The sequence below is a fragment of the Lissotriton helveticus genome, chromosome 8, assembly GCF_964261635.1.
Source record: "Lissotriton helveticus chromosome 8, aLisHel1.1, whole genome shotgun sequence".
NCBI classification, from domain to species: domain Eukaryota; kingdom Metazoa; phylum Chordata; class Amphibia; order Caudata; family Salamandridae; genus Lissotriton; species Lissotriton helveticus.
Window position 1 is genome coordinate 4583750 of NC_136069.1, and position 12718 is coordinate 4596467.

The 12718-nt window shown below is 51.1% G+C and overlaps 1 protein-coding gene across 1 annotated transcript in view; it reads left to right on the forward strand.

Annotated features, from left to right (window-relative positions):
- Positions 1–12718, forward strand: part of MAN1A2 (mannosidase alpha class 1A member 2) — a 375381-nt gene that overhangs the window by 213265 nt on the left and 149398 nt on the right. Inside the window, exon 7 of the mRNA XM_078656339.1 lies at positions 3922–4016. Within this exon, the coding sequence (XP_078512465.1) occupies positions 3922–4016 (95 nt within the window). The remainder of the gene's footprint in view (positions 1–3921; positions 4017–12718) is intronic.

The window sequence follows — 12718 nt, forward strand, 5'->3', positions numbered from 1 at the left end:
AGCTGGCCCTTACACTCCCTTAGCTGTCCTTACACTCCCTTAGCTGGTCCTTACACCCTCTTAGCTGTTCCTTACACCCCCTTAGCTGGTCTTGCACTCCCTTAGTTGTTCCCTACACTCCCTTAGCTGATCTTACACTCCCTTAGCTGTTCCCTACACTCCCTTAGCTGTTCCCTACACTCCCTTAGCTGGCCCTTATGCTCCCTTAGCTGCTCCTTATGCTCCCTTAGCTGTTCCTTACACCCCCTTAGCTGTTCCTTACACCCCCTTAGCTGGCACTTACACTCCCTTACCTGGTTCTTACACCCCCTTAGCTGGTCTTACACTCCCTTAGCTGTTTCCTTCACTCCCTTAGCTGGCCCTTACAATCCCTTAGCTGATCCTTATACTTCCATTGCTGTTCCTTACACTTCCTTAGCTGTTCCTTACACCCCTTTAGCTGGCCCTTACACTCCCTTAGCTGGCCCTTACACTCCCTTAGCTGGCCCTTACACTCCCTTAGCTGGCCCTTACACTCCCTTAGCTGGCCCTTACACTCCCTTAGCTGGCTCTTACACTCCCTTACCTGGCCCTTACACTCCCTTAGCTGGTCCTTACACTCCCTTACCTGGTCCTTACACTCCCTTACCTGGTCCTTACACTCCCTTAGCTGTTCCTTACACCCCCTTAGCTGTTCCTTACACCCCCTTAGCTGTTCCTTACACCCCCTTAGCTGTTCCTTACACCCCCTTAGCTGTTCCTTACACCCCCTTAGCTGTTCCTTACACCCCTTTAGCTGGCCCTTACACTCCCTTAAATGGCCCTTACACTCCCTTAAATGGCCCTTACACTCCCTTAGCTGGTCCTTACACTCCCTTAGCTGGTCCTTACACTCCCTTAGCTGGTCCTTACACTCCCTTAGCTGGTCCTTACACTCCCTTAGCTGGTCCTTAGACTCCCTTAGCTGGCCCTTACCCTCCCTTAGCTGGCCCTTACCCTCCCTTAGCTGCTTCTTACACTCCTTTAGCTGCTTCTTACACCCCTTTAGCTGGCCCTTACGCTTCCTTAGCTGGTCCTTACACCCATTTAGCTGGCACTTACACTCCCTTAGCTGGCTCTTACACTCCCTTAGCTGGCTCTTACACTCCCTTAGCTGGCTCTTACACTCCCTTAGCTGGTCTTTACACCCCTTAGCTGTTCCTTACACCCCCTTAGCTGTTCCTTACACCCCCTTAGCTGTTCCTTACACCCCCTTAGCTGGCCCTTACGCCCCCTTAGCTGGCCCTTACACCCCTTAGCTGGCCCTTACGCTCCCTTAAATGGCCCTTACACCCCCTTAGCTGGTCCTTACACTCCCTTAAATGGCCCTTACACTCCCTTAGCTGGCTCTTACACTCCCTTACCTGGTCCTTACACCCCCGTAGCTGTTTCTTACACCCCCTTAGCTGTTTCTTACACCCCCCTTTGCTGTTTCTTACACCCCCTTAGCTGTTTCTTACACCCCCTTAGCTGTTTCTTACACCACCTTAGCTGTTCCTTACACCCCCTTAGCTGGCCCTTACACCCCCTTAGCTGGCCCTTACACCCCCTTAACTGGCCCTTACACTCCCTTAACTGGCCCTTACACTCCCTTAGCTGGTCTTACACTCCCTTAGCTGGTCTTGGACTCCCTTAGCTGGTCTTACACTCCCTTAGCTGTTCCCTTCACTCCCTTAGCTGGCCCTTGCACTTCCTTAGCTGGCCCTTGCACTCCCTTAGCTGCTCCTTACACTCCCTTAAATGGCCCTTACACTCCTCTAGCTGTTCCTTACACTCCACTAGCTGGCCTTTACAATCCCTTAGCTGGTCTTGCACTCCCTTAGCTGGCCCTTACACTCCCTTAGCTGGTCTTGGACTCCCTTAGCTGGTCTTACACTCCCTTAGCTGTTCCCTTCACTTCCTTAGCTGTTCCTTACACCCCCTTAGCTGTTCCCTTCACTTCCTTAGCTGGCCCTTGCACTCCCTTAGCTGGTCGTACACTCCCTTAGCTGTTCCCTTCACTCCCTTACGCCCCCTTAGCTGGCCCTTACACTCCCTTAGCTGGCCCTTACACTCCCTTAGCTGGCCCTTACACTCCCTTAGCTGGCCCTTACACTCCCTTAGCTGGCCCTTACACTCCCTTAGCTGGCCCTTACACTCCCTTAGCTGGCCCTTACACCCCCTTAGCTGGCACTTACACTCCCTTAGTTGCTCCTTACACTCCCTTAGCTAGTCCTTAGAAATCCTCTGGTGTCAGTAGGCCCTTGTAGTAGGCTCTCAAACCCCTGAGAATGTCTGAGACCCTCAGTGGAGCACACCTACTACCCTGATCCTCAGGTCACCTTCAGACCTCCAGGAATGGGCTAGAGACACTCTCAGCCAGCCCTGTCATTGCATCCCTCTGAGACTCAAGCAGTCATAGGGCATGCCGGCATAAAATGAAAGATATATCCACAATGTCAGCGTTCCTAATGCCGCAGAAGGTCCAGGGATCCTGATCCTGGATGGAATTGCCCAAATGTAAGTTTAGATGGGTGGAGGAGATTCACTCGGGGCACTGCACCTTTCCAGCCTCACTTGTTAGCTGTGCGTAAAACAATTGAGCATTTATTCCTCCTTGATTGGCACGTGCTATGGTAGTCAACAAAGAGTCCAGTTCAGTTTGTATTATGTCTGGAAGAGATTTTAATATTATTTTCGTATTTTCATCTCAAACAAACTTGTCGGTTACATCCTCATTTTTCCAGTGTGTTATTTGGATTACATTGTAGAGACTGCAGCAGCCGGCACGTGTTTCGCCCTGTGTGATCAGTAGGACCAGGGCTTTCTCAAGGCTGCAAGAGGTTGTTGATTGACAGGATAAGTCAATGTAATTTAGGGACCTGAATATAAGACACCACTGATGGGCTAGAGGCACTCGCAGCCCACCCTGTCATTGCATCCCTCTGAGACCCAAGCAGTCACTGGGCATTCAGGCATAACATTAAAAATATATTCACAATTTCAGTTGGCAAAACAATACGCAACCACACCCAAGATGCCGAAGAAGGGTTATTAGTGTACGCATCTTAAACTTCATGGTTTGTCAGAAGGGGGGCAGCCAGCACCAGAGCCCTCTCCTACTGCAGCAATCTTTGAGATTCCATGTAACAAAAGACCCCTCTACAGCTGTGGCATACTGTACCAACCCCCCCCCCTTAAATGCCTCTCGCCTTCTGTACACACTTTTCACAATAAATACCTGGGACCTACAGCCTTTGTCATAACTTTTAATAATAAACAGATGGGACCAATCGCACATGACATGGTCAGACCTGTAGCCCTGATCATTGGCCGATCGCGCCTGACATAATCAGACCTGTAGCCCTGATCATTGGCCGATCGCGCCTGACATAATCAGACCTGTAGCCCTGATCATTGGCCGATCGCGCCTGACATAATCAGACCTGTAGCCCTGATCATTGGCTTGTCATCAAACCCAGCTCCGCCCTGCTGCATTCAGCATAACCCATGGCACAAGGCAAAAAGTGCCGTGGAGGCGGAAGCACAGGACTTCTAACCAATCACAATCTGTACTCCAGGCGGCAGCATATGGGCCGAGCCAAAGCCCCTCTCTCAGTACTGCTTCTTAAAGCTTCAATGTCCAACATGTGGTGAGAGAGTGGGAAGAGGGCGGGGTCAAAGCCGGGCACCAGAGCGGCCCTTCCCCCACAAGGGAAAGCGTGGGTCATAGCACTGCCCCCGCAGTGTCAGAAATTATGTCTGTGTGTGGTCAGCCTTTCTCTACGGAAAAGGCACAGGGGATGTCTGTCTGTCTGTCCTCAATGATTTAGGTATACTGTCCTTTGCTTAATTTGCATAAACATATTTGGGGCCTGTAGCTCCGCCTCCCTAGTAATGTTGATCCTTCTTTGTTTGGTTTAGGTGTTCAAGGATAAGGCGGTGCAGCTTGCAGCAAAACTCCTCCCAGCGTTCAACACACCGACCGGCATCCCCTGGGCGATGGTGAACCTGAAGAGGTAAGTGTGTGCACAGACCTGCGCGGGTCACTGTTCGACCCCTCCACCCCCCTCCATCCCTTAAAAGGTAGAAACAGACTGGCACCGCCCAACGAGCAGTAATGCTGGAAGGCCACCGCCCAACGAGCAGTAATGCTGGAAGGCCACCGCCCAAGGCACAGTGAGTGCTGGAAGGCACCGCCCGATACACAGTGAGTGCTGGAAGGCCACCGCCCAAGGCACAGTGAGTGTTGGAAGGCACCGCCCAAGGCACAGTGAGTGCTGGAAGTGACTGTGCAGTACACAGTGAGTGCTGGAAGTGACTGCGCAGTACACAGTGAGTGCTGGAAGGCACAGCCCAGCTTGCAGTGAGTGCTGGAAGGCACTGCCCAGTGCACAGTGAGTGCTGGAAGGCACCGCCCAGTACACAGTGAGTGTAGGAATGCACCTCTCACTGCGCAGGAAGTGTTGGAAGGCACCGCTATTGTGCAGTAAGTGCTGGAAGGCGCAGCCAGTGCGCAGTAAGTGTTGGAAGGCGCAGCCAGTGCGCAGTAAGTGTTGGAAGGCACTGCTATTGCGCATTAAGTGTTGGATGGCACACCCAGTGCACAGGAAGTGTTGGAAGGCACCATCAAGTGCGTAGGAAGTGTCGGAAGGCAATGTCCAGTGCGCAGTAAGTGTCAGAAGGCAATGTCCAGTGCTTAGTAAGTGTTGGAAGGCACAGTCTAGCGTGTAGTAAGTGTCGGAAGGCAATGTCCAGAGCGTAGTAAGTGTCGGAAGGCAATGTCCAGAGCGTAGTAAGTGTCGGAAGGCAATGTCAAGTGCGCAGTAAGTGTCGGAAGGCAATGTCCAGTGCGCAGTAAGTGTCGGAAGGCAATGTCCAGCACGTAGTAAGTGTCAGAAAGGCAATGTCCAGCGCGTAGTAAGTGTCGGAAGGCAGTTTCCAGCGCGCAGTAAGTGTCGGGAGGCAATGTCCAGCGCGTAGTAAGTGTCGGAAGGCAATGTCCAGTGCGCTGTAAGTGTTGGAAGACACAGTCTAGCGTGTAGTAAGTGTCGGAAGGTAATTTCCAGCACGTAGTAAATATTCGGAAGGCAATGTCCAGTGCGCAGTAAGTGTCGGAAGGCAATGTCCAGTGCGCAGTAAGTGTTGGAAGGCAATGTCCAGCGCATAGTAAGTGTTGGAAGGCACAGTCTAGTGTGTAGTAAGTGTCGGAAGGCAATGTATAGTGCGCAGTAAGTGTTGGAAGGCACAGTCTAGCGTGTAGTAAGTGTCTGAAGGCAATGTTCAGTGCGCAACAAGTGTCGGAAGGCAATGTCCAGCGCATAGTAAGTGTCGGAAAGCAATGTCCAGCGCATAGTAAGTGTCGGAAGGCAATGTGAAGCGCATAGTAAGTGTCGGAAGGTAATGTCCAGCGCGTAGTAAGTGTCGGAAGGCAATGTCCAGTGCGCAGTAAGTGTTGAAAGGCACAGTCTAGCGTCTAGTAAGTGTCGGAAGGCCCCGTCCAGTGCTCAGTAAGTGTCGGAAGGCAATGTCCAGAGCGTAGTAAGGGTCAGAAGGCAATGTCCAGCGCTCAGTAAGTGTTGGAAGGCACAGTCTAGTGTGTAGTAAGTGTCGGAAGGCAATGTATAGTGCACAGTAAGTGTTGGAAGGCACAGTCTAGCGTGTAGTAAGTGTCGGAAGGCACAGTCTAGTGTGTAGTAAGTGTCGGAACGCAATGTCCAGCATGTAGTAAGTGTCAGAAGGCAGTGTCCAGTGCGCAGAAAGTGTCGGAAGGCAATATCCAGCGCATAGTAAGTATCCGAAGGCAATGTCCAGCGCGTAGTAAGTGTCGGAAGGCACAGTCTAGTGTGTAGTAAGTGTCGGAAGGCAATGTCCAGTGTGCAGTAAGTGTTGTAAGGCACAATCTAGCGTGTAGGAAGTGTCGGAAGGCACAGTCTCCTGTTTAGTAAGTGTCAGAAGGCAATGTCCGGTTTGCAGTAAGTGTTGGAAGGCACCGTCCAGTCCGCTGTAAGTGTTGGAAGGCACAGTCTAGCGTGTAGTAAGTGTCGGAAGGTCATTTCCAGCATGTTTTAAGTGTCGGAAGGCAATGTCCAGCACGTAGTAAGTATTCGGAAGGCAATGTCCAGTGCGCAGTAAGTGTCAGAAGGCAATGTCCAGTGCGCAGTAAGTGTTGGAAGGCAATGTCCAGTGCGCAGTAAGTGTCAGAAGGCAATGTCCAGTGCGCAGTAAGTGTTGGAAGGCAATGTTCAGTGCGCAACAAGTGTCGGAAGGCAATGTCTAGCGCATAGTAAGTGTCGGAAAGCAATGTGCAGCGCATAGTAAGTGTCGGAAGGTAATGTCCAGCGCGTAGTAAGTGTCGGAAGGCAATGTCCAGAGCGCAGTAAGTGTCGGAGGGCAATGTCCAGTGCGCAGTAAGTTTCGGAAAGCAATATCCAGCGTATAGTAAGTATCAGAAGGCAATGTCCAGCGCGTAGTAAATGTCGGAAGTGTTGTAAGGCACAATCTAGCGTGTAGGAAGTGTCAGAAGGCACAGTCTCCCGTTTAGTAAGTGTCAGAAGGCAATGTCCGGTTTGCAGTAAGTGTTGGAAGGCACCGTCCAGTGCGCTGTAAGTGTTGGAAGGCACAGTCTAGCGTGTAGTAAGTGTCGGAAGGTCATTTCCAGCATGTTTTAAGTGTCGGAAGGCAATGTCCAGTGCGCAGTAAGTGTTGGAAGGCAATGTCCAGTGCGCAGTAAGTGTCAGAAGGCAATGTTCAGTGCCAACAAGTATCGGAAGGCAATGTCCAGCGCATAGTAAGTGTCGGAAAGCAATGTGCAGCGCATAGTAAGTGTCGGAAGGCAATGTGCAGAGCATAGTAAGTGTCGGAAGGTAATGTCCAGCGCGTAATAAGTGTCGGAAGGCAATGTCCAGAGCGCAGTAAGTGTCGGGAGGCAATGTCCAGTGCGCAGTAAGTTTCGGAAGGCAATGTCCAGTGCGCAGTAAGTGTTGAAAGGCACAGGCTAGTGTCTAATAAGTGTCGGAAGGCACCGTCCAGTGCTCAGTAAGTGTCGGAAGGCAATGTCCAGAGCGTAGTAAGTGTCAGAAGGCAATGTCCAGCGCATATTAAGTGTTGGAAGGCAATGTCCAGTGCGCAGTAAGTGTTGGAAGGCAATGTCCAGTGCGCAGTAAGTGTTGAAAGGCACAGTCTAGCAAGTGTCGGAAGGCAATGTCCAGTGCGCAGTAAGTGTTGGAAGGCAATGTCCAGTGCGCAGTAAGTGTTGGAAGGCAATGTCCAGCGCATAGTAAGTGTTGGAAGGCACAGTCTAGTGTGTAGTAAGTGTCGGAAGGCAATGTATAGTGCGCAGTAAGTGTTGGAAGGCACAGTCCAGCGTGTAGTAAGTGTCGGAAGGCACAGTCTAGCGTGTAGTAAGTGTCGGAACGCAATGTCCAGCATGCAGTAAGTGTCAGAAGGCAGTGTCCAGTGCGCAGAAAGTGTCGGAAGGCAATATCCAGCGCATAGTAAGTATCGTAAGGCAATGTCCAGCGCTTAGTAAGTGTCGGAAGGCACAGTCTAGTGTGTAGTAAGTGTCGGAAGGCAATGTCCAGTGTGCAGTAAGTGTTGTAAGGCACAATCTAGCATGTAGGAAGTGTCGGAAGGCACAGTCTCCCGTTTAGTAAGTGTCAGAAGGCAATGTCCGGTTTGCAGTAAGTGTTGGAAGGCACCGTCCAGTGCGCTGTAAGTGTTGAAAGGCACAGTCTAGCGTGTAGTAAGTGTCGGAAGGTCATGTTCGAGGCATATGGGCTGCAGATGGTACATTTATGAATAGATCGCCATCTGGTGTTGGGCTCGGATGATTGCACTTTGTTTTTCTTCTGGAGAAGTCTTTGTCGTCATAGGTGACTCCTCCTCTCGGTGTTAGTGCGCATGGGCATCGGCTCCATCCTTAGATTGTTTTTTTCCGCCATCGGGTTCGGATGAGGATCGAAGCGCTCCGGACCGACTTCAACAAAGAAGGTTATAACCGGCGCGTATTCCTTTCCAAATCGACGGTATCGTTATCGAACGCGACTTCACTCCATACCGACGCGATTCGAAGGACGACGACTACGAGAAACTCGACGTAGTCCAGCCCGGGGTCCATGGAAAGGACTCCATTCAAAAAATGTCCAACGTGTGGTGCTAAGTTCCCACACAAGGACCTACACGAAGTGTGCAACCTCTGCTTGTCCCCTGAACACGAATCCAGGGACTGTGAGGCCTGTGCAGCGTTCTCGTCAAAGTCGACGATTAGAAACCGTCGAGCCCGAAGACACGAGGTATCGAGAATGCAGTCACAAGCAATCCCGGAGCTGTTCGAGGACCAGCAACCAGAAGAGGAGGAAGAAGAGGCGGACGAGGCGGGGTCAGAAGCGGACGAGTCCGACGTCGAGGAGATCGACGTCCAACAAACCGTGAGTGACGACGTCCCTTTACCGAGAAACAGACCCCGCACGGTGTCGACCCCGCCCTCGAGCCCGGTCAGACAACCGAAAAAAGTTTCCAACGCCCCGCCTTCGAGCCCGGCAACGAAACAGAAACCGAAACACTCGGTCCCCCATCATAGTGGTTCCGGTTCCGATAAACCAACCACATCGACACCGAAGCACCAGGTCAAGGAAAGCTCGAAGTCGAAGCAGTCCATGTCGACACCGAAGCACGCTTCGGCGCCGAAAACACCCTCGACACCGGGGACATCTTCGATACCGAAGAAATCGGATCCGAACAAAACTTCGGCACCGAAAACACAAATGGACATTTCAAAGAAAAGACACCTTTCGGAACCGAAAACTGCGGTACCGACACAGGAACACGGAACGGATCCTAAACAAAAGACTTTGTTTATTGACCCAAAGACTGGCAAGGTAGTCACAGAGCTACCTAAAAAGAGGAAACATGAACATTTGGACGACAAGGCTCATCCAAAGAAGAGAACAATGGGGACGAATACAACTCCTCCCCCTTCTCCCAAACCTCACACACCATCTTCGCCTATTCCTCACAATAGGCCAGATATTCCTCCCACACGTCCATCTACACCTACAACAGATGGAGAAAGTGACACAGGGGAGGGGGGACACCCTGGGGATGATGAGGACACAATCCCAGAGGAGGCAGACCCATGGGAGGAGTATAATGTGGGATCAGGTAATGATACCGACCTTGAGTCATATCCCTCAAAACCTTCACCTCCTGATGACAATACTGGGTTTGCACAACTCATTACTAGAGCAGCAACATTTCATAAGGTAGACCTACATACAGAACCTCTAGTACAGGACTTCTTATTAGAGACACTACCTACTGCACAAAGAACATCAGGAACACTACCAATGCTAAAAGGCCTTCTCAGTCATACATCAGAGATATTCAAAGACCCAGTGAGGGCTAGGGTATTGAACCCAAGAATTGATAAAAAATATAGGGCAGTAAGTGTTGGAAGGCACCGTCCAGTCCGCTGTAAGTGTTGGAAGGCACAGTCTAGCGTGTAGTAAGTGTCGGAAGGTCATTTCCAGCATGTTTTAAGTGTCGGAAGGCAATGTCCAGCACGTAGTAAGTATTCGGAAGGCAATGTCCAGTGCGCAGTAAGTGTCAGAAGGCAATGTCCAGTGCGCAGTAAGTGTTGGAAGGCAATGTCCAGTGCGCAGTAAGTGTCAGAAGGCAATGTCCAGTGCGCAGTAAGTGTTGGAAGGCAATGTTCAGTGCGCAACAAGTGTCGGAAGGCAATGTCTAGCGCATAGTAAGTGTCGGAAAGCAATGTGCAGCGCATAGTAAGTGTCGGAAGGTAATGTCCAGCGCGTAGTAAGTGTCGGAAGGCAATGTCCAGAGCGCAGTAAGTGTCGGAGGGCAATGTCCAGTGCGCAGTAAGTTTCGGAAAGCAATATCCAGCGTATAGTAAGTATCAGAAGGCAATGTCCAGCGCGTAGTAAATGTCGGAAGTGTTGTAAGGCACAATCTAGCGTGTAGGAAGTGTCAGAAGGCACAGTCTCCCGTTTAGTAAGTGTCAGAAGGCAATGTCCGGTTTGCAGTAAGTGTTGGAAGGCACCGTCCAGTGCGCTGTAAGTGTTGGAAGGCACAGTCTAGCGTGTAGTAAGTGTCGGAAGGTCATTTCCAGCATGTTTTAAGTGTCGGAAGGCAATGTCCAGTGCGCAGTAAGTGTTGGAAGGCAATGTCCAGTGCGCAGTAAGTGTCAGAAGGCAATGTTCAGTGCCAACAAGTATCGGAAGGCAATGTCCAGCGCATAGTAAGTGTCGGAAAGCAATGTGCAGCGCATAGTAAGTGTCGGAAGGCAATGTGCAGAGCATAGTAAGTGTCGGAAGGTAATGTCCAGCGCGTAATAAGTGTCGGAAGGCAATGTCCAGAGCGCAGTAAGTGTCGGGAGGCAATGTCCAGTGCGCAGTAAGTTTCGGAAGGCAATGTCCAGTGCGCAGTAAGTGTTGAAAGGCACAGGCTAGTGTCTAATAAGTGTCGGAAGGCACCGTCCAGTGCTCAGTAAGTGTCGGAAGGCAATGTCCAGAGCGTAGTAAGTGTCAGAAGGCAATGTCCAGCGCATATTAAGTGTTGGAAGGCAATGTCCAGTGCGCAGTAAGTGTTGGAAGGCAATGTCCAGTGCGCAGTAAGTGTTGAAAGGCACAGTCTAGCGTCTAGTAAGTGTCGGAAGGCAATGTCCAGTGCGCAGTAAGTGTTGGAAGGCAATGTCCAGTGCGCAGTAAGTGTTGGAAGGCAATGTCCAGCGCATAGTAAGTGTTGGAAGGCACAGTCTAGTGTGTAGTAAGTGTCGGAAGGCAATGTATAGTGCGCAGTAAGTGTTGGAAGGCACAGTCCAGCGTGTAGTAAGTGTCGGAAGGCACAGTCTAGCGTGTAGTAAGTGTCGGAACGCAATGTCCAGCATGCAGTAAGTGTCAGAAGGCAGTGTCCAGTGCGCAGAAAGTGTCGGAAGGCAATATCCAGCGCATAGTAAGTATCGTAAGGCAATGTCCAGCGCTTAGTAAGTGTCGGAAGGCACAGTCTAGTGTGTAGTAAGTGTCGGAAGGCAATGTCCAGTGTGCAGTAAGTGTTGTAAGGCACAATCTAGCATGTAGGAAGTGTCGGAAGGCACAGTCTCCCGTTTAGTAAGTGTCAGAAGGCAATGTCCGGTTTGCAGTAAGTGTTGGAAGGCACCGTCCAGTGCGCTGTAAGTGTTGAAAGGCACAGTCTAGCGTGTAGTAAGTGTCGGAAGGTCATGTTCGAGGCATATGGGCTGCAGATGGTACATTTATGAATAGATCGCCATCTGGTGTTGGGCTCGGATGATTGCACTTTGTTTTTCTTCTGGAGAAGTCTTTGTCGTCATAGGTGACTCCTCCTCTCGGTGTTAGTGCGCATGGGCATCGGCTCCATCCTTAGATTGTTTTTTTCCGCCATCGGGTTCGGATGAGGATCGAAGCGCTCCGGACCGACTTCAACAAAGAAGGTTATAACCGGCGCGTATTCCTTTCCAAATCGACGGTATCGTTATCGAACGCGACTTCACTCCATACCGACGCGATTCGAAGGACGACGACTACGAGAAACTCGACGTAGTCCAGCCCGGGGTCCATGGAAAGGACTCCATTCAAAAAATGTCCAACGTGTGGTGCTAAGTTCCCACACAAGGACCTACACGAAGTGTGCAACCTCTGCTTGTCCCCTGAACACGAATCCAGGGACTGTGAGGCCTGTGCAGCGTTCTCGTCAAAGTCGACGATTAGAAACCGTCGAGCCCGAAGACACGAGGTATCGAGAATGCAGTCACAAGCAATCCCGGAGCTGTTCGAGGACCAGCAACCAGAAGAGGAGGAAGAAGAGGCGGACGAGGCGGGGTCAGAAGCGGACGAGTCCGACGTCGAGGAGATCGACGTCCAACAAACCGTGAGTGACGACGTCCCTTTACCGAGAAACAGACCCCGCACGGTGTCGACCCCGCCCTCGAGCCCGGTCAGACAACCGAAAAAAGTTTCCAACGCCCCGCCTTCGAGCCCGGCAACGAAACAGAAACCGAAACACTCGGTCCCCCATCATAGTGGTTCCGGTTCCGATAAACCAACCACATCGACACCGAAGCACCAGGTCAAGGAAAGCTCGAAGTCGAAGCAGTCCATGTCGACACCGAAGCACGCTTCGGCGCCGAAAACACCCTCGACACCGGGGACATCTTCGATACCGAAGAAATCGGATCCGAACAAAACTTCGGCACCGAAAACACAAATGGACATTTCAAAGAAAAGACACCTTTCGGAACCGAAAACTGCGGTACCGACACAGGAACACGGAACGGATCCTAAACAAAAGACTTTGTTTATTGACCCAAAGACTGGCAAGGTAGTCACAGAGCTACCTAAAAAGAGGAAACATGAACATTTGGACGACAAGGCTCATCCAAAGAAGAGAACAATGGGGACGAATACAACTCCTCCCCCTTCTCCCAAACCTCACACACCATCTTCGCCTATTCCTCACAATAGGCCAGATATTCCTCCCACACGTCCATCTACACCTACAACAGATGGAGAAAGTGACACAGGGGAGGGGGGACACCCTGGGGATGATGAGGACACAATCCCAGAGGAGGCAGACCCATGGGAGGAGTATAATGTGGGATCAGGTAATGATACCGACCTTGAGTCATATCCCTCAAAACCTTCACCTCCTGATGACAATACTGGGTTTGCACAACTCATTACTAGAG